The sequence below is a fragment of the Athene noctua genome, chromosome 1, assembly GCF_965140245.1.
Source record: "Athene noctua chromosome 1, bAthNoc1.hap1.1, whole genome shotgun sequence".
Classification (NCBI taxonomy): Eukaryota; Metazoa; Chordata; class Aves; order Strigiformes; family Strigidae; genus Athene; species Athene noctua.
The window spans coordinates 176614288-176636857 of record NC_134037.1 but is presented as its reverse complement, the minus strand read 5'-3'; the positions used below and the strand labels follow the sequence as shown (position 1 = coordinate 176636857).

At 40.6% G+C, this 22570-nt stretch overlaps 1 protein-coding gene across 2 annotated transcripts in view; it reads left to right on the top strand.

Moving 5' to 3' along the window:
* Nucleotides 1–2090: 2090 nt before the first annotated feature.
* The window catches only part of PDK3 (pyruvate dehydrogenase kinase 3), a 63191-nt gene continuing 42711 nt past the window's right edge, over nucleotides 2091–22570 (top strand). For both annotated transcript variants that reach the window (XM_074905673.1, XM_074905684.1), the window contains exon 1: nucleotides 2091–2360. In XM_074905673.1, coding sequence (XP_074761774.1) covers nucleotides 2255–2360 — 106 coding nt within the window. In that variant the 5' untranslated portion in view covers nucleotides 2091–2254. The remainder of the gene's footprint in view (nucleotides 2361–22570) is intronic.

Here is a 22570-nt window from a genome sequence, read left to right as displayed (position 1 = left end):
ATCTTCATTATGGTTTTAGTCTGTATCAGCATAGACAAAAACAATTCCAATTTTTACATGTGCTAGTTAACATAGGTTTAAAAAATTCCCAGCAAAGCAATGCTGTGATAGTTTATATTATGAAAAAGTTTTTGTGTTTAGACAGACAACACAGTAGTTAACTGTTGTGTTGCTATTTTTTGAGGCTGAAGTGAAATCACACTAGGATTACTTGAAAATGTGAAAGGTATATGAATTCAAGTGACTTAAATTTTGACAATGTATCATCCACTGAAGTTGCTAATTTCATCTTACTTTGGGAAACATTGTTCTATGTTTAACACAAAATGGTATAATATTATTTTAGTCATCCTAACCTTGAGTCCTTTTCATCATACTAGGCATAACCAGAATAGGACAAAGGGAATAACTGGGCCTCTTCTCAGTGTGACTTTTCTACTTGTTTCATTTTGCTGTCTGCCACTCTTGCTGCTGTTCCATGATGTCTGTAATCTAAAACACGTCCGGGTGGATAGAAATATGAACCCTCAACGAAAACGCTGTGAAGATAAGGGCAAAGCAAATGGGAAGTTGGACTCATGCTGAAGACCCAAATTCAAATTGGTGGATGTTAATTTTACTTTAGTTCTTTGCAATCTTCCACAGAAGAGCTTAGCAACACTAAGTTGCGTGTCTCGTAAATATGGTTACCACAGTTCTTTTTTCTGTGGCACGCACTTACTTTCTGCCAGATAATTCCGCAACTCATTTCAGCGTTATGCTATAGCTAAATCAAAACCAAATCCTGAGAAGTATATAACAAAAGTTTTAAAACACTTTTCCTCATCTTCCAAAAAAGCTTCAGAATTACAGGAGATGTTTCATTTTGTCAGCCTTGATTACATGACATGCCTCTTCAAGGCGGTCATTTCTATAACCTGCAGTTGAAGTGATTTTAAAACGTTTTCCAGTTATTAGAAGTTATTTTGTACATTAGGTCAGGATTTCTCAATCTCAAAATCTGTAAGGGCAATCACGATAGGAAGGATGGAGAGAGACTTTCAGTAACTGAAGGGTACCTGTTTCTTTTGTGAGTCAGTTATAGAATTAGAGTTAAGATTATCTTGTATGTGCTGAAGTTTATATTGAATTCATTGGAGAAAAAATAAAGGAATTTGGGACTAGTTATTTGTCATCACATGCAGTTGTCATAAATGCACCTAAACCACATCATAGCAAAGGAGGAAAAAATAATTTCATTCATGAGTACGTTTTAGCTCTCAAATCCCTGGTTTCACTTCTTATTTTAGCAAAGTTAATTTTAATTGTATTCAGGTGCTTTCTCAAATACAAATGGGCTTTTAAGGAAATGCTAAGTATTATCAAGAGTTGTAATTTGGTGGGCACTGGCTGTGCAGTTTTCACAGGGAGCACAACGTTTTAAGAGATTCGGTAGGGCCCCACCTCCAGCCACAGTAGGCCTCGTGTTATGATATGGTGGTCTTCCACCTTTAAACCTTGTTCTCTCCATCGCTTAAAACTTGCTTTGTTACTTAAAACAAAGTGATCTTGCTTCCGCAAACTGTAAAGCCCGTCAAATACCGATACTGTAAAGGCTGAATTTCGTGTTGAAGCCAACCGTGCATATACATCATTTTATGGGCTGGCTGAGGCGGGTTAACCGATCCACTCTAAACACCAGCTCAACGCTCGCTGCTGAATCCATGTCACAGGGTGGAAACGGGCTGTGCCGAGAAGATACCGGGAGCGCTCCGCTATGCGTGGGAAAGACTCTGCCCCTCCCGCCGAGCCTGGCTCTGCCCGCTTCCCACCCGGGCAGCCCGGCCCCAGTTCCCCCCCCGCTCCCCCCCACCCGCCGCCTCACGGTGGCCCCGCCCCTCGCGGCGCTGCGCCTGCGCCTTGGCGCGCGCCGGCCGCTGGCAAACGATGGCGGACGGACGACACGCGCCTGGCACTCGCGCCCGCCCCGCCCCGCCCACCCTCCGCAAGCGGGCAGCGTCGGGGCGGCGCCCCCCGCCCCCCATCGCCCCGCCCTCCCCCGCTCGCCCCGCCCTCCCCCGCTCGCCGCTCCTCCCCTTCCCTCCCGCCTGGCCGGGCCGCAGAGTGCGACGGGCGCCGCCGGGCTGGCCGCTCCCCTGGTATGAGCGCGGGTGGCAGTGCCGCCGCCCCAGCGCCCTAGTGCGGCTGCCGGGGAGGGGAGTGGAGCCGAGCCGAGCGGAGCGGCGGAGAGGAGCCGGGCGGGCCGCGCCGCGCCATGCGGCTGTGCGGGGCGCTGCTGAAGAGCCCCATCCCCAAGCAGATCGAGTACTACTCCCGCTTCTCGCCCTCGCCGCTCTCCATCAAGCAGTTCCTCGACTTCGGTGAGTGGCGGGGCCGCTGGCCCCCCCCCCCCCCGCCGCCGCGGGCTGAGGGAGGTGGGGGTCGCCCCGGCTCTCCCCCCGCGCAGGAGCGGCGAGGGCCCGGCCGGGCGCGGGGAGCGGCGGCGGAGGCGGGCGCCTGGGCCTGGTCTCCTCGCCCAGCATCTGGGCGGCGGGGCCCGGCCCTGCGTGCGGCCTGGCGAGCGCGGGGGGCGCGGTGACGGCGGGGGGCGGCCGGGCGGAGCGCGCTGCCGCGGCGGGGCTGGCCCGGCCCGGCCCGGCGGCGGCTCCCCGGCCCCGGGAGGCCCCGCAGGCTGCTGGCGGCCGTCGGGTGGGAGTGGTGTGCGGGGCGGGCTCCTGCGGTGACAGCCAGCTGTGCGTGGCCCTGGGCAGCCGGTGGTAAACATCACCGCTGCGCTGCCTCGCCGCCTCGGCGTCCCTCAGGATGAGGTCCCTCAGGGAGGTGGCGGGAGAGGCAGGCTTGCCTCGCTCCCCTCACGTTATTGCCCGACAGCAAGCTGCGTGGGGAAGAGGGTCAAAATAAGGGTTTCTGACTGGAAATTTTGTGAGCTTAGTGACTGAAGGAGGGAGTAATTTACTGACCTTGAATGTGAAAATTTCGATCTGCCACGCAAAGTTTGGCTTGCTTAAACCTCAGGCGAGAACACTCTGGCAGTACTTGTGTAGGAGACCCGTTCATGGAAAATTCGCGCACTTGAGGAAGTGTTGCTGGTGACTAAATAGCTTTTTTCTTTTCAGAAGCACTGGACTGAAACCCAGGAATGACTTGTGTTGCTGTTAGAAAACTGACATTTCGATCTAGATAATGATAAAGTTCTCATATCTTGTATCAGAGGTTATTTGGCTCTTGCTCTCTGACACGAGAGTTGTTTAGATTTTATTATCTTATGAATGTTGCTGGTAGGGTAAATATAAAGGCCGTGTGTAACGCCATGAAGCTTAATAGAGTGTTCCTTCATTCTGCTATTACATAAAGGCACAAGAAGACAAAAATGAGTGGTATTAAGCCAGAAAGCGATTAAAAGTGGAAACAATCGCGCATTTATGGCAGTGGTGTTAGTGAAAGAATGCTGTAAGTATAAAGAGCCAGCGCTGGGCTTGCTACCACATCTCAGTGAGATGGGGTTTTCTACCCTTTAAAAAAAAAAATCACACCTTGTCCTGTGTTACAGGAGAACCTGTCTAGACCCTATGCTTTCCTTCTCTGGTCTCTGCTAACTTGAGTTTGTTCTTGCTTCCCCACTCCTTCTGTTGCTGCTCTGCTTCCCCTGCTCTAGCATTTGTGCTCCTTATGCCGTGGCTTTCTGTATGGGCAAGAGCAACAGCCTAAAACTTAGAATATCTTTATTTTAGCCCTGGCACTAAACAAATAACTTCACTGTTAACTGTTTGAAAGTTGGGTTTGTAAATTGTTGCTGGGCAAGTATTAATGTTTGTGAGGCTTTTCAGTTGTGACCAGAGGTGTAAAGATTTCAGTCTTTGCTTTAAGAATTGGATACTCTGGAGAAACTTTGCTTTTTGATAAGGATTTCTACCCCTCTAAGTAGTCCCTGCATTACTACTTGCTTTGGGACATCTTTTGTGTGGCAGCCTTTTAATCATGTTACTTTTTAAAACATTATAGTATCTGTATTACTTTATGGTTTGAAAAGCATCTCATGATTTTCTGGGAAGTAGTCTTGTTTTATGATTTTTAAGCCTGGTTTATGTTAGTGGAAATGAACAGAGTGAGAACGGTATGTTATAGTCTGGCCAGTCCTGTTCTTTGGATGTCCTCCAGTCTGTTGTCACTGGACGTGTCTATGGAATCTTGTGTGGTGTGTAGGCTATATATTTAAATGTATTTGTATCTTAAGACTGACAGGAAACTATATAGTTGTTGACATTTAAAACCTCAGAAGAAAAAAATGCCTACAGCTTAGGCTTCTAAGATCTCAGGAGCCTTGCTAAAACTATCAGCTTGACCTTAAGAAGCCTTATGGGTCACTTAACATCTCCACTTTTTCTTCAGTGCTTGTATTTACTTAAGAAACCTCAAGTAGGAAGATTACAGCAGTTTAATCAAATAGATTAAAAACTATGTGGTTACTTAACTTGTGTGATCCTAGATGTTGATGGTTTTGGGTAATTTCAAATTCTGTTGGAGACTTGAATGGCCTAGAGGAGAAATTGACAACAAAATGTAAGATGTTTGCACAAAAGCTTTACCACTTGGCCCTGAAGGCCTGGACAATATACAGTGTATCAGGGAGCTATGTTACTTATACCTGAATTATCTAAAAAAGAATTTGCTGGTGGCACAGGACACAAGTATTCAAGAGTAAATATGCCAAGCATCTTGCTCAAGGTGCAGTTCAGTTGTTGTTTACCTAGCCTGAATCTCTGATGGAAAGATGACTCTCTTTTGTAGTCAGCTTATAGAGGCTACCTAATGTCTCACTTTAAAAAGAAATGGTATTTTTGTTGAGCTATGTAAATGTGATGCTTGTGTTACAAAAACATGACAAAATTGTCCACAAATATTAAATAAGCCCAAAGGGAATGTGTGAATAACCCTCTCATGGCAGTCTGATTTTGTTGTCTGATGCATATGTGTTTCTTGTATTTAAAAAAAAAAAAAAAATCGCACTTACTGTAATTTCAATTTATTTCAAGAAGGATTTTTTACTTCATTTCTGACAATAATGAAACTACAATATGCTCTTTATATTTTTTTTCTATTGGTTGTATTGGTTTAGACTACACTGGCTTCTAAATTTGTCTCTGCAAAGTCCTGGTGAGCAGAGAGAAAGAAACTTTGTAGTTCTTGTGGGCTGAAGAATCTTCAAACACAGTTGGTGGAGATGTATTTTGACATACAGCTTAAACTTTTTTAATTACTGAATAATAGTGTGGGTTGTATGGAATACAGTTGTGTGCATAGTGGGGCTGTAGAGTCTCCATTCCCTTCCGAAGATAGAAATTAATTATGTTTATTTTAAACTTTCTCAGGTATCTTAAGTCAGTTAATTAAACCCATTTAAAATACAGTTTGGCTGTTTTAACTCACTAGTACTAAAAACATGTGAAACAAAACAGGAAGCAATACTTAAAGCAGTGATTCTCCTTTCGTTTTTGTAGCTGAGTCCTCTGTGTGTTTACATACCATGTTCTGCCATATGGGATTTACTTTCTGTTGAGCTTGCAGCTATCTTTGTAGCTGCTGTAAATATGTAAGAGGTTACTGTGTCATGGGCTATGTCACAAAGTATGAGAGCTCGGATCGTCTGTGCTTCTTGTCTCTTTTTTATGTGTGTTCATTTTCTGTTTGCACACTTTTCTTGAATACTGTTCATTCAATTTCTTTCTTCCAAAGTGCGTTTCCCAAGATTCTTGTGCAATCTCATTCCTTTGCAAAAGAATGACCTTCTGTAAGTGCGTTTTAATATAAACAAGTTTTGACCTTGTTTAATGTTAGCATGTCATTCCAGGTTTATCTGGGCCTTCATAATTCTTCTGCTCTGGAAAAAAACAAACCCAACTAACTGCATTCAGCTTTGTGCTTCCAAACTAGGTAGATAACTGTGGAAGTTATTTTGGTAGATTTCCAAGTGCAGGCATGCCTAAATGACCCAGTCTGATATAATTACTAAAATACCTTTTCTGAAATGAACTTTTAAGTAGAGATGTAGTTCAACATTCTGATATATTAATCTTTGTACACTTTGGGGGCTAGACCTAGGAAAAAAAAATGCCCATACTGGAGATCTATGTTGATATAGCATCTCAGTTTAGATTTGCTTCAGCCTGTAAGGTGGGCCTTAGAGGATCACAAGTTAATCCAAAATACCAAATAGTAGTCTTCAGCTACCACATACATGGGTCAATTGGTCATGTAAGCCTGGGTGAAGTAAATAATCCATCAGATGGATCTTCATGAAGAAAGATAGAGTTCCTATGTCTAGGAGTGTCCTGGCATTTTAAAAAAGACACAAAGACTTGAGCTCATTCTGCCCACACGATGGCCTGGCTTGATAAGGGCTAGGTATGAGCCAAAACCCTCACAGGCATGCTAATGCTGAACTGTGCCCGAACTAGCAAGCTCCATGTAACTGCTTGATTTTAGTCATGTTGGGGTACCTCAGTTGACAGTAAATGTATTAACGAATGTTTCATGAAATAAATGGTTGTACTGAAAATGGTACGTCTGAGATAATTAAGCACAAATAAAGACAAGGTGAAATACTAATTGTGTAATGCTTTGATCACGCATGCAGGTCATTTGAAGTTGTGCTAGGGCTACATTGTGAACATATGCCAGTATACTGTACTCATGCAGTACTCTCATTGCTGCTGCTCAGCTGATGAAGTGCCTGAGACTTTTGTGAGACTGAGGTTTGTTTCATCAAAAACATGTATTGTGTGCTTCTGGAGCTTGTTTACTACTGGAGCTATCTTGGCCAGTTGTACTTAGCTATATTCTAGCCCTTTCTGTTTTAAGTCTCAAACCAAGTGTTCTGGATGAGTTTAGTACCTGTGAGGTTAAACTTTGCTTTTCATTAGCTCTTTGTGCATATAGGTAAGACTTAACAAAATGGCGCTTACCCTTCCTTATTTGTCGTATGTTAGTGTTCATGCACCACATAGTTACTAATGAGTTTGGATAAGAAGGTCATACTTAAGATAGAAGGTAGTGAATCATAGTGAATTCCTGTTGTGGAATGTGGCTTAGAAGATCCTGATTTCATAGGTTATAATCAAAATATCTGTGGCAACTGCTACAGCTACTGGCATTGAAAAATATCACAAAGGTTGTAATTTAGTAATTGTACTGTACTGTGAACAGCTGAGCATGCAGCAGATAATCACAGTGTGCATGTAGCTTGGGAACTGTTGTGTCCCGGGGCGTATCTGGAGGAAAAGATGAGCAATGGGTCCTCCTCATTTTTAAATATAATTTTTGGTGTGAAATTCTTCAGTTTACGTGGTACCTATTAAAGTCAAGTGTCTTGAGAAAACTTGTAGGCCTCTTCCAAAACTGATATAAAGAGTAAACCAGGTATTGGCATTGCAGTGGACTGCTGTCAGTTGTATGTGCAGTATGAGATCAGGTTTCTGCAAGAGTGTTTACACAGCATGTTGGCTTGTTGGCAGCAAGCATGGATCAGCACTGGAACTGAAAACGTGCCATTGGAAAGGTAGCTAGCGCGTACAGTTTGAACAACAAGATGTGTGGGTAGGAAAGTAGAGATTGAAAGCAGCCTTATGTCTCCAGACCTATTTATTAACCTTCTGATGGAAGATGACTATTAGAAGATTTTTTTTTACACCAAAAAACATTAGAAGTTGCAGTGTATTTTCTTTTAAACACAATGTCAATGGAGAAACTGTGCATCTAAGACTTGCAAAGTTTAGGGCTAAAAGATACTATTAAATAATTACCTGCCATTTATTGCCTGCAGCTGTGGTTTTCTCTGCTGCTGTCTGTGCATTGACCTTAAAACTTATGCTTGATTTAAATGCATCTTCAGAAAAAATTTCCTCTTCACATGAATGTTAATCATTGGTATGCTAACCACTGAATCAGATCAGAAAGGTAAATGCTAGTCAGACATTACTGTCTTTTATTTTCATCTGACTGGCTTCAGTTTCCAACCAGCTTGTTACAGCTTTCGTTGGTAGGTTTGGGCTCCTTTGATGCCTGGAATTTTTTCATTATGAGGTATTTGTATGTTGTGGTGGAGTATTTTGTCTTGATGTTGTAAAAGTAAATACATTTGTTAAGAGTTATTTGAAGCCTTACAAAAATACTGTCAAATTATCTTTTTTTGGCTTTTCCAGGATTTTCAGTATTCTTCAAATATGACTTTTAGAACTTTAAATAGGCAAAACTCCTGTTGGGATTCTAACATTGGCATAGAATCATTTTACTGCTGTTTTGTTTTTACCTTGAAAGGGTAGCCTTCTGTCATCGTGAAAGCTAGATGTGCAAGCTGGATTGTCTGTCTGCTTTTGCTCTTGAATTATTTTGGGGTTATTGCTTTTCTGTATTCAGTCGTTCATTCCCTAGATCTGAGCATGGATAGTTTGCATTTCCTAACATAAAAATGGTTTTCTTTGAACAGGGCTGTAGCACAGCAAGTAGCTAGAAGCCTATTTGATGTAACTGTTGCTATTTATAACCTGTTACTATTTACAACTCAGCCAGTCTCTGGCAGGCAGTGATATTCCAATAATATAGGCAGTGATATTCCAATAATATAGGCAGTGATATTCCAATAATATAGGCAGTGATATTCCAATAATATAGGCAGTGATATTCCAATAATATAGGCAGTGATATTCCAATAATATAGGCAGTGATATTCCAATAATATAGGCAGTGATATTCCAATAATATAGGCAGTGATATTCCAATAATATAGGCAGTGATATTCCAATAATATAGGCAGTGATATTCCAATAATATAGGCAGTGATATTCCAATAATATAGGCAGTGATATTCCAATAATATAGGCAGTGATATTCCAATAATATAGGCAGTGATATTCCAATAATATAGGCAGTGATATTCCAATAATATATATATATATAATATTGGAGGTTTTTATAAGGCCTAATATTGATTGTTGTGAAGGTTTGGAAGAGTCATTGTGGTTAGATAACTTTGTTCAGCAGTCACTATTGAACTGTGATATGATAGAGAGATTTGTGTGTATGTGGGAGTGCTATGTAATACTAGATCATGATGCATTTAGTTTACACAGTTACCTGTATCAGTCACTTTTGGAGGCTGTTTTGGGGATTAAATGTGCTTGTTTGTTAGTCACTTTTTTCAGAAAAAAGTTTGTTTTCAAATTTTATACTGCTAGTTAAATCTTCATTAGTGCAGTTCTGCAAAGTTCTCAAGAAAAATGTTAGTTTTGGTTTAAATTTTTAACTATTTTGATTGTGCAATAAAGGAAATCTTAATTTCTCTGAGTGACTGAGACTTCATATATTCTGAATTCAGTATTTTAGCATAGCTAGTCATGAAAATTCCATAAGTTACTGTTGATGATCGAACTGGATCACCAAGGCAGTAGTGTTTGGGTTGTGGGTTTTTTTGGCTCTTACGAAGCCTAAGCATTGGAAATTCTGCCTTCAGTAGGTGGTTTGACTAGCCATTTCTTGCCTGTAAGCATAAACTGGTAGTCTGCAAGAGAGCATCTTCCAACTGGTGGAACTTACTCTGTTTTGTTTCCCTAAAAGGCAGAAAATTTCTTAGTCTGTGTTCTGTTTGTCTTTGAACTGACCAAAGGTGCTGCTGCAGTCCTCTGCTTCCGGGTGCTTGGGAAGGGAGATGATGTTAGGCTGCATATGTACATGTGGGCACGCTCATGTTTGGTTTTTTTTTTTTTTTTTGGTGAAGGTGATAGGGCATTGAAGGAGACAGTTGGTGAAAGAAAGAGGGCAAGAATGCCTAATACGCATGAAGCAAGTAAACTATGCTAGTGTTTGGGGCTTTTTTCTTTTAATAGCAAGTAACAGAAGTGATAGAGAATACAGCTTGGCAGAAATTGAGGGCTTGGGAAAACTACTTTCTGGAAGGACAAAGAGATAGGATTTGTAGTTCTTGAAGATTTGAGAATGTTTGGAACACCTTTTTTTTTCCAGAAAATCGTAGAAATAGTTCAAGTGCCTGCTTTAGACTAGATTTGGACTGATAAGGATGTGCTTGACAATCTGAAACTTAATTAAATTTGGATGAAAATGATCATGAATTGATAGCATTCCCTTCCCTTTGGAATGAAAGAAATGATAGGTAGTGATTTTAAAGTAACATAACTTTTACAAGCTAAGGAACAAGGTAGATAGGGTCTCTCCTAAGACATAAGGGAGTATAAGATCATCTGTCAGTCTTAGAGAGATTCTGATGCAGGCAAAAGAGAGCAGTGGAGCAGCATTAGGAATTCCAGAAATACCCTTCATTTAAAAAAAAATCGTATGAAAACTAGAAGCAAGGACAAATATCTCGGGTTGCAGTACAAATAACAGCTAAGGTGAAAAGTCATGGGATAGAAAAGCAGAGAAAAAGATGCTGAGATAATTTATAGTAGTTGGGGACAATGCTGGAGTGTAGCATTTACTTGATAAAAGTATGTAATGATAAAGACTGATTAATTAATCTTTGCTTTGATCTTCAGAAAAAGCTAAATTGCAACCAGAGACTTAAAGGAAATCACAACTCCCCCCTGTCCCTGATACAAATTTTAGATAAGCTGAAGTATGTCTAGATCTTCTTGGTTTAGTGGGTGCCAGCAGAAGTAAGCCAGTGCTGTGTTTTGTGAGCGGCTGAATGCTTTCTTCTGAAAATGTGAGCAGCCTGGTTGCTTAGAGGCTACATGAAAATAACCAGTGGTGATGGTCCCAGGGTTGTGGAATTGGGAAAATACACTACTTGTCTTCCAAAGAAAAAGAGAAGGAGAATACTAGAGTAAGATTGACGGAAGTAGCTGAAAAGGTGATAGAGCAAATATTGGAGTAATATATAAATAAGCACCAAGAGATAATAAGGTGGTAAAGAAGACAATAAATTGTGTTGAGGCAGTCTCATTTCCAAGTTAATTTGATATTTGCTAAGGCAGTAGTAGTAGATGCTCTGCCTGGCTTTTTGTGATGTTTTGGCACAGTCCCATGTGAAATTCTTAATTAAAAAAACCAAAACAAAACACAAAAGACTATGGAATAACTTTAAGATGAAATTACTATATAGTAGATATGCAGCATTGTGGTGGGTTGACCCTGTCCAGCATTTGAGCACCAGTGCAGGTTCTTGCTCCCCTCCTCCCACTCGTCATTGGCATGGGGAAGGGAATAGGAAGGGCAAAAGTGAGAAAACTCATGGGTTGAGATAAAGAGAGTTTAATAAGGAAGGAAAGAAGAAGATAAGCAAGTGATGCAAAGTCAGTGTCACTTGCCACCTCCCACAAGCAGACTGATGCCCAGCTGGTCACAGTGTAATGGCTGTCTTGAGTCACCTTTTCCCCAAAATTGCTAAAGTAATTTACAGGCTGCTACTTATCCTTTTTAGAAAGTGTTTAGGATTTTGTGTGAGTTTCTGGAGACAGTTAAATGTAATTTTTCTTCTTGGAACAGTAGGTTGAAAGGACATATTAGAGCACTGAACTGTGACCTAGAGATATAATTCTTCTTTTTCTGATGCTTTGTATGTTATAAGAGACTATTACATTGACCCTTTATTCCTCTGATTCTTTCTATGTAAATGTGACATTGTCTCTTACATATTTCTTTATCCTGTTTGTTTAAATTTTCTTTGGCTGAGAAGAAGCTACTTCTGTTCTCTGTGTGTGTGTGTATATATATGTATAAAACCTGACACACCAGTTTGTAGTCAATGTAAAAGAAGTAACGGTATTATAAATACTTTCAATGACTTCTTTAAAATACTACAATTGTGCAAATTTTAATTTATATTTTTCAGAATTAGGTTTAAGACTGTGTAAATAGGCAAAGTTCAAAAAGTTATAAAATTACTTTTTACTAAAAAAAATTGCATTTTAACTGCTACTTCTTTGTTTTAGTCCTTGTTTATGCTTTTCTTAAGGATTTTGTAGGCTAGATAAATACATCTGAACCCTGGTAACTGGCAGTGGCATAGAAGAATCCTTTTTTGCGATGTAGTTTGTTAATCAACAAAAGCATTTTGTAACAAGCTGTTTAACAGTTCAATGCACTTTACCTCACTGAGACTGAAGGGAAACTGGACCATGTGGTATTGGCAGTATTTTTACGTAATTGGTATTAACTGTGTGAGTCTTTGCTCATACACATTAATTTTATTTATGCTGGAGATTTCGAATAACTTTCCCTTTGGCATGTTGACAGGGACTAAAGGATAAAGCAGAAATTTGTATTTTTCTGGAACAGTTATTGGGAGTTATGGAAGTTTTCCATAAAGGTCTGGGAGAAAGTTGTCAAAGCTGTGAGAGCTTAGGAGGAGAGTGTTCAAAATTTGGAATATCTAGTTATAACCAATGTGAAATAGATCTTCACCTTTTATAGAAGGAAAAGGTGACTATAAGCTCCAAGGAGCAAATTTCAGTCTTTTCTGGTCAGTTTATTCTAACAGAATCTGATCAGAGAGCAACAAATGGGGAATGAAGTTGCTTTGGCTTGGTGATTTAAGCCTCATCTACATTTAAAAAAAAAATTAAATTAGTTTTAAAATTTTGAGTCTCACCAGAGCAGAACACTAAATTTATTTTGTCCAGGATCTCTCTTCAGAAGCCGCAGAGCCCCTTCACAGCCTTGGCCAGAGCTGATGTGCTGCACAGTGTGCACACCTCTTTCCTGCTCTTGGGCTGTTCCCTGATTAGATCTTAGTGTTAGTGGAAGAGGAACTGATGTAGTCTGAAGACTACACTTCTTTTTTTTTAAGGCTCCTTGTACTTGATTAGGGATGAAGTCTTTGGGTTGCACGGGTATCTCTAGGATCAGGAACCTGATCTAGGGGCTGTGGTTTCTCTGAAGAGCATTTTGGCTCTTTGCCTGTCATATACTGTGGCGAGTGCCTACGATACAGGCAAGACAAAGTTTAGTGGTTAAAATGATTCACCTGACTTTCAGCCTACTACCAGATTGCCTCAAGGAAGGACAACCTTGGGCCTTTGTGACTAAAAACCAATACAGCCTGTGACTAAAAACCAATACAGCCTGTGAGTAGTTGCTTGAGTGCCCTCTGTATTATGGATCCTTTAGATTACTGTGCTTTCCCTTGGCAAATGCTTTAAAATGTTTCAAAAGTTATTTCATTAGATCCAAGTGGTAAGCAGTTAAACAGTTTTAGATCATGGAACGTTATTTTAAAAATTCATGCTTTTAATTTGGGTTGTTCTGTATAATATGTGATACTGGTTTACAGCTTTTACAAATGCCTGCCTGATAATCCATTTCTCTTGAGATACAGACATAATGTCTTCCCTTGAGTCTTTTCAGTGACATGAAGGTTGTAGCTTTAAGAGTTAAAATTAATGATTTCAATTTGACTAAGACTTTGATAGATGTGCACTGTATTGTGCATCTTGTTAATTCCTTCTCTTTAATAATTCCAGTTCAGTAGTAAGTTAAGCTGCTTTCCAGCACAGTTAGTTTCGCAGAATCTTCTAGGTTGGAAAAGACCTTGCAGATCATCCAGTCCAACCATTTACCTAACATTGACAGTTCCCAACTCCACCATATCCCTCAGTGCTATGTAGACTCTACTCTTAAACACCTCCAGGGATGGGGACTCCACCACCTCCCTGGGCAGCCCATTCCAATGCCTAACAACCCATGCTGTAAAGAAACGCTTCCTAATATCTAGTCTAAACCTTCCCTGGCACAATCTGAAGCCATTCCCTCTTGTCCTGTTGCTTGTTACTTGGTTCAAGAGACTCATCCCCAGCTCTCTGCAACCTCCTTTTAGGTAGCTGTAGAGGGCGATGAGGTCTCCCCTCAGCCTCCTCTTCTCCAGACTAAACACCCCCAGTTCCCTCAGCCGATCCCCGTACGACCTGTGCTCCAGAGCCTTCACCAGCTTCGTTGCCCTTCTCTGGACGCGCTCGAGTACTTCAATGTCCTTTTTGTAGTGAGGGGCCCAAAACTGAACACAGGAATCGAGGTGTGGCCTCACCAGTGCCGAGTACAGGGGTAAGATCCCTTCCCTGTCCCTGCTGGCCACGTTATTGCTGACACAAGTCAGGATGCCATTGGCCTTCTTGGCCCCCTGGGCACACTGCTGGCTCCTGTTCAGCCGGCTGTCAATCAACCCCCCCCAGGTCCCTCTCTGACTGGCAGCTCTCCAGCCACTCCTCCCCAAGCCTGTAGCACTGGTGGGGGTTGTTGTGGCCCAAGGGCAGCCCCTGGCATTTGGCCTTATTGAAACTCCTCCAGTTGGCCTCAGCCCATGGCTCCAGCCTGTCCAGGTCTCTCTGCAGAGCCTCCCTACCCTCGAGCAGATCAACACTCCCACCCAACTGGGTGTCATCTGCAAACTGACTGAGGGTGCACTCGATCCCCTCGTCTAGATCATCAATAAAGATGTTAAACAGGAGTGGCCCCAACACCGAGCCCTGGGGGACACCACTCATGACTGGCTGCCAACTGGGTTTAACTCCGTTCACCACAACTCTTTGGCCATCCAGCCAGTTTTTTACCCAGCAAAGCATGTGCCCATCTAAGCCTCAAGCAGTCAGTTTTGCCAGGAGAATGCTGTGGGAAACAATGTCAGAGGCCTTGCTAAAGTCAAGGTAGACAATGTCCACGGTGTTTTCCTCAGCCAATAAGCAGGTTGCTCTGTTGTAGAAGGAGATCAGGTTTGTCAGGCAGGACCTGCCTTTCATAAACCCCTGCTGACTGGGCCTGATCCCCTCGTTGTCCATTATATGACTTTTAATGGCACTCAAGGTGACCTGCTCCATGACCTTCCCTGGCACTGAGGTCAGACTGACAGGTCTATAGTTTCCTGGATCCTCCTTTCTGCCTCTCTTGCAGATGGGTGTCACATTTGCCACCCTCCAGTCCAATGGGACCTCCCCAGTTAGCCATGACTTCAGGTAAATCATGGACAGCGGCTTGGCGAGCACATCTGCCAACTCTTTCAGCAACCTTGGGTGTAACCCATCCAGTCCCACAGACTTGTGTGCATCCAAGTGGTGCAGCAGGTCTCTGACCACCTCCTCTTCAACTGTGCTGACCTCAGTCTGCTTCCCCTCCCCATCTCCCAGCTCATGAGGCTGGGTGTCCCGGGAACAGCCAGTTCCACTGCTAAAGACTGAGGCAAAGTAGGCACGGAGCACCTCAGCCTTTTCCTCATCCTTAGCTACCATGTTTTCTTCTGCATCCAGTAAAGGAGGAAGTTTTTCCCTAATCCTCCTTTTGCTGTTAACACAGCTGTAGCCAAGTCGAGCTCTAGCTGTGCTTTGGCTTTGGAGGACCAAAGCAACGAAGCTGGTGCAGGCTCTGGAGCACAGGTCGTACGAGGAGTGGCTGAGGGAACTGGGGGTGTTTAGTCTGGAGAAGAGGAGGCTGAGGGGAGATGTCATCGCCCTCTACAGCTACCTGAAAGGAGGTTGCAGAGAGCTGGGGATGAGCCTCTTTAACCAAGTAACAAGCGATAGGACAAGAGGTAATGGCGTCAAATTGCGCCAGGGAAGGTTTAGACTAGATATTAGGAAGCATTTCTTTACAAAACAGGTTGTTAGGCATTGGAATGTGCTGCCCAGGGAGGTGGTGGAGTCCCCGTCCCTGGAGGTGTTTGAGTTGGGTCAACATAGCGCTGAGGGATATGGTGGAGTTGGGAACTGTCAATGTTAGGTAAATTGTTAAACTGGATGATCTTCAGGGTCTTTTCCAACCTAGATGCTTCTGTGACTGTTTACTTGAAACAGGCTTACTGGAGTTTGCAAGTTATATATTGTAGCTTACTACATTATTATTACTACATTATATGATATTACATTATTGTATAGCTACTGTAGTAATAAATGTAATGATTTTGTCCATGTTGAGCTGTCCAGTTGTGCTAACAACGGCTGTCTGACATTTTGTCCTTAGACTGCATTTACATGAAAACATGAACTGACTTTCTCTTGGCACCAGTATTCATCTATATGGCCATAGTAATTAACACACATACGACATAAACAAATTGTCTCAGATATTTTGGAAATAAGTGGAGATAAGTATATTTTTTATGTATACAAATTGAAGAGTAGTTATTTAATTTTGAACTCAAGTCTAGACCTTTGATTGTGCATGGGGTTTGGACTGGACATTTAGACAACAGAATTTAGGCTAATGCATTCACATGAGTGAATGGTATTCTAAAATTTTTCTCTGGAAGAGGAAGTAACTGCAGTCATTGGCTTGGCAGTTAAAGAGTGCTCACATCTGTTGTTAGTTGAATTTCATAAACCAGAAATGGTTGGTTAAGCTCAACTGTTTCCGTACTTCAGCTGTGATAATTTTTCCATATGCTATATCACACAACTGTTGGAAAGTTTAACTGGAACGCTAGCTGGCATGTCAGCTTGCTGCTTTGGATTGCGTTTAGCAATGAAATGGCACAAAGTGAAAAATCAATGGTAGTACAATGTAAACAACTAAATTCTCATCTATGAACATAAGTAATTCAGATTGAGAAGTCTTGAGCACCTCTGTCAGTGCTTTCCCTTAGACTGCAGATGTGCAACTAGTAATAGGAATCGGACTGAAGAACAGAAACAAGTTCTGTGGGAAAGCTTACTTGCAAACTTTAATTCCTCTGTTTTTCTGGCAGTAGTTGTTTAACAAAACTTAATTGTTCAGACTCCATGAACGTGATGCATTTATTATAGTTCAGTAAGATCTGAAAATGTTTTCCCATCCTTAATTATTCAAGTTTGATTTTTTTGAAACTTCAGAGTTTCTTCAGTTTCCTTACCTGACATAGAAACAATCTCTTGATATGCCAATCATATGTGCCAAGGGAAAGCATGTCCTCAAAAACAGGACACTGATGAAAAAATTGTAGGTGTTGGTGGAAGTAGCCTTAGAGAGCAGTGATGGAACTTGGGCCGAAGCTTAGGTTTGAGGTGTCTAAAAGCACGCTGAATACCTAAGGTTAGTGTGGACTGGGTCCTTAAATTTGGTTGTCTGCTGGCTACCTGTACAGACTCTGGTAGCACAGTGTGGTAGGTCAGAGAAGGGAATCCCCTTTTAAGACAGCTTTCTTAGAGACAGCCTGTGGTAGAGAGTGAGGGTCAGCAAGAGTCAGCATCTTGTTATGTTGTGTAGATTTTTTCCCTTTGCTTCATTATCTTTGTTGGGTTTTACAAAGCCCTGTCTTTTACCAAGCAAACAAACCCTGTGTGGTTTTTTGTGGGATTGGTATTTTTAGTGGTTGGTGAGATTAATACCTATGCTGAAAGTGTCTTTATTTCTGGTGGATAGAAATGCTTTTGGAATTGGGGTTGTTTTGGTTTTGGATTGGTTTTCTTTTTTCATGGCCACATTTATTGTGGCTGTGCAGGCATAGCTTGTTTGCCTTTAAATATAGCCCATGGTTCTGAAATGGTGTATAATCAGTGGAATTCACTGATACTTCTTTAGTCCTGTTTCCTTAGTTTCAGCAGCAAATTATTAGTGTTAGCCTTTGCTCAGTCCATTCTGATATCTTGATCATTTTGTATATTCTTTTGAAGATTTCTTTATCCCTCTGCTTCACTTTTTTTTTTTTTTTTTTAAATTTGCCTGTACAGGAGCTAAAGTGTTCTAGAAGCTTAAGAGAGTGGATACGGTCAATCACTCCTGCCTTCTTGTCTGCCTTCCTTTATTTTTTTATTATTCATTTTGTTTGGTTTTTTTTAATAAAAGCAGTAGGAGCAGTTTCACAGGGATAGGAGGTAAAAGGCTTCTGATCTTGTTTCTGTGGATTCTGAATGGAGTCCCTCTTCTCAGACATAAACCAGGTGGGACTTTGCTGCTTTTGAGTCTTAGTGTCTACTGTCTCAGCTTAGTGTTAGATAGAGTTAATGGAGAGAACTAGACCTCTGGGTGCAGTAAAAAGACTATAAAGAGCACTTAGTTTCTTCCTTTCCTGTATTCTCTGACAGATATGTGTTAGTACTCAGAAACTATTACTGCTTTTCTGATGTGACCCTGGCAGTCCAGTACCTGCTGGGGTTATGATAGCCATATTAAGTTATCGAAGCAGGTGGTTTTGATTATCTGTGAAGGACCACTACTGTAGTCTGTTCTCAAACCAGCATTTCATGAATGTGGGAATCTGGCAGCTGCACTGGGAGCATTTGGTAATGTTCTGGAGGAACTAGAGTTCCTGGTCTCATGCTGAGCTTCTGCTCTCTTCTGCAGCAAAACTGAGGTTTGTGTACAGCCTTCTGCATGGAACTAATCCTTGTGTAATCTGAATCTTGGGACAGCATAATATTGCTCTGGCAATTTGTAGAATTTGCCAGAATTGAATCAGGGTCTACTGCATGTGTGTGAATAGCCTTTAAATTGTGGCTCTTGTTGCAGGACCCAGAAGAAAAGTTTTCTCTAGGTGCAGCTTTGCCATAGCTGTCTAATTCAATCCTTGCAATGGAAGGAACCGAGAAGATACTGGTTCAGAGGGAGCACTGTGGTGAATGATCATTCTTTCCAATTGAAAAATACTTTTTTTTTTTTTCCCCTTACATGCTACAGGCTTATGATCCCTAGAGCCTAATTTGGCCTTGTTACCAAAGTTACATTTGTTTTCGATTTCTTAGCACTATGGGGTAAAAGGTGAAAGAGAAAAATAAGGAGATGAGTTGAATCCCAGAGAGGGCAAGAGAGATTAGTAAACTGTCTGGAAGTTGAACTTTACTTCCTGAATTTCTTTTGGATCGACGGTCTATCAGTGATAATACTGATGTATAACCCAATCTGATGGTACTGCATTTAGATGACATAATGCATTCAAGCCTGCTTTTGTGACCTGTGTTGCCTAGAAGTTTTTGGATCATGTTTTACTTATATGTTTTCTTGGTTTTTACACCTCTGATACCTGTCTAATTGAATAAATGGTGTGATTTATTTTTGGTGGAAATGTCTAACACCTTTTCACATCAAAGAAAATCAATGTTGATATTAAGTGCCACCTTCTGGGTGAACTTTTTATGAAAACTTAATGTTTTCCTGTAATTTTAAATGTTTACCAATATTCTCAACTTAAACCTGAGCAAGGACAGTCAAATAAGTTCTTCAGGTATGTCATACTTCACTGCATAAGCAAATCCACCATCATTTAGAGGCACTCTCTCATGGATGGTGACCATTCCAAATGCAGCAGTGTTTGTAGGTACCATTTCCACTTCACTGTTACAAACTCCTGGCTTGTTTCTATCATGTATAAGGCTGTTATATGGAAGGCTGTCCATAGAATATTCTTCACTGCCCTTAGTTTGGTGTAAAGTCCAGGAGATCACTGCTTAAATCCTTGTTCAACTAATATATCTTCTTATTTTCACTATGTTGAAGTCTGTATCTATTGTCAGTTTATTACATTGACTTGTACTTTGTATAATTTGTACATTGCCAAGAGCCTCAAGATTGGCATCACAGTCTCTCTTTGGTGCCAGCTTTGAACTGAAGATTTGAAGGAAGCAGAGAGAAGGCCATGAATACGCTTTTCTGTATGTTTTTTTATAGTGTGACTGATTAGCTCAGACAGGTAAGATTGTTCAGAAGATTGCAGATGGCAGAGCATTTATTGAACAACCTATTTTTTTTACACCTTTTTAAAGACCTGCTGTGGTGACACTTGACATTTCTTTCAGTTTTTGTGCTAGGTATGCATGCAGTAGTAATAATTTGAAGATTACTTCCTTCACAAATATCTTGCTTTTTATTGACATTTTTCTGTTAAAGTATTAATTTACACAATCTGTGCAATTCTGAATTGCTTCGGTGTCCTCACTTTTTGCTTGTTTCTCTCCCTGTGTGGAGTTGCACTGGATTTTTTTTGCAGGCGATTGACAAGATACATAGTGATCATTTTCTTCCTCTTGGGTTATGAGAGAATTAGGGCTACAAAGAATGTTAGGCAGCGTTCAGTCAAATCTCCAGTTCAGACTGAATCAACTAGCTTAGTGTAATGTGATTTTGGGCAGATTTCTAACTTCACTGGTAAAAGACGGCAAAAAAGCAGAGCTGGTTGCTGTATTTTACAGTGTTTATCATCAGGAAGTTTCTGTCAAATGATGAATTGAATCTTTTGCAGTTTGAGCCTGATACTTGTTTGGTCCTTGATGGACTTGTTACTGCTGCGTCCTCTTATAGTGAACTACAAGGCTTTGAAGAGTGTAGTGTTGCCCTGTTCTTTATCTATTACTTCTTGGGTAAATCCAGTCAGATTCATTCATTCATTCCTTTGTCATGAACTATTTTGCCATTGTGGTCATCTGAATTTCTGCTTGGTCTATCTACACTTCTAGAGGATGCTCAGAAATTGATGTAATTTAGTGTTGAGTATAGTGGAGTATTTTACATGTGCTTTTCCTTCATCCTCTTTGGTCAAATTCTGGGTTAAGTTGTAAGCACCATAGGTACCATAGCTTACTATCTGGGAGTTTCTTAATCAGCTGGAAAGTATAACTTTCATTAAGAAGAGTAAAAACCTAAAGATAATCTAGCCTCTTTTCCCTGAATTAAAATCTAGTCCTTTAGAAAACAGAATTACTTTATAGGGTTATTTTCTACCATGAAGAGTAGCATGGGGCAGTCCCTTGAAATGGAGTAGACTAGTATGCTGTATAGTTTGTTCTTTATGTTGCCTTAATGTGATACTCCTCATTGAAGGAAACCTGTTTCAGTGCCTGACTTAAGAATTTCGTCGGCACAATTTTTCCACTTTGAACAACAATTCCATTTGTTACTCTATGGAAGTCAAGTTTTGCTATACTACAGCCACTGGGAAAAAAATATTGATGGTGTGTGTAGAATTCTGAACCCAATATAACATGTATGTCTTACTTTCCTTTCTTCTTGTCTTTGTGGATAAGAAGTGTTTTGCTTAGAGTCTAATATTTCCATTTTCAGTTTTTTAAAAGCACACTTTTAAAGAAATCTATTTGCTTTGTGTGTTTCTGTGCGTATAAACTTATATGCATGAAGTAAAACAGATGATGTCTACTAGAATGTCCATTTTTGGCTATTCTTCCTGCATTAAACATTGATTATCAAGGGAGCAGAAGGGGTTTTAATGAAGTATAATTAATTCTAGAGATTACTCTCATACTTAATGAAAGGGTCAAATTTGCAGTGTTGGTAATATATCTGTCCTTCATTCTTCACAAGATTAATAACAAGGCAGGATATAACAATTCTTCCGTAGAACTCTGTCAGAGTTTTAGCTTCACAAAAATCAATGCAGAACTTTTGAAAACTGAAATAATTGCATTTCTGATGCACTGTTCTGAGAGGGTTTTCTTTTTCTAATGCAGAATCTTAGGTGTCTAACAGCTGATGTACCTCAGAAATGGTATTTAAAATCTTTAATAACTCAGCGGTTTGAGAACTGTTACTCCTGATGGATTTGTACAGCTCTAAAAGTGTTTTTTTCTTTCATTTTTATTTTTTCCCTTAATATGTTCAAGACTAGCTAAAATATGCAGTGAAGTTCTGTTGACTTTTGAAAGGTTCTGAAGGCTTGAACTGTTCTGTGTTCTCACAGGCAGCAATGTACTGGGGAGGGTGATCTGTTACACAGCTTACTGAAACATTTCCAATAAATATGTGGCTAGAAACAGTCAATTCAAGAAACCTGATTCAGACCTTTTGGTAAATTGTAGAGGATCCAAGGCTTCCAGGTGCTGTGGTTTCTTGGGCATTCTCTCGTGTATTTCTAATCTCTCATACATGGCATTGGGAGCTTCAGACTCTTGCTTGAGTTGATGTTTCTTTCACGGGTATAGTGTTGCACATGGGCCCATCTGCAAATGAAGTGCTGGTATTGGAAACCTACACAGCTCTCAGTTTAACGAAATCTTTTTTTTAGCTGTTTCTTTTGAAATGAAAATCTTCCCTAACTTCTGACTTGCAGAAAATTTTCAATACATCACTCCAAAACTTTTCATCTGTTTTAGTCTTTAGAAAAACAAACTACTTAAAAATATTCTCAGATGTCTTAAGTACTAAAACCACAAATTGAACAACTTTTTGTTGTACTCATTTGTTGCTAGTACTTGAAATCTAAGTTTAAGTACTTGATAACTAAGCAGCAGTACATCATATATCATTACTGAATATGCTATCTCAGCAGATTGGTCTTCACTTAAAGAAAATGAATATACATTTATATTGAAACACTCTTTAGGATGAAATGTTAACCTCTCTTTAGGATGAAATGTTAACCTAGCCTTTATTCAGATAACTCAAACCCAACATAAATATAAAAGTTGCACACAAATGCTTAGTTATTAGGGGTATAATATTTTAATGAAGCACGTTTGGCATTCAAAGAAAGTTGAATCTAAAACTTTGAAAAAGCCTTTGGTGGTTGGTGGGTTAGCTGTTTTTAATTGGAACATACTCATTTTACTTGGAAAAATGTAGATGAAAAGCACTAGTGAAAAAGTAAACACAAAAAAAGAACCCTAATTAATCACTAATAGTTAAATAATGAGTAGCGGATTGATAGTGAAGGCAA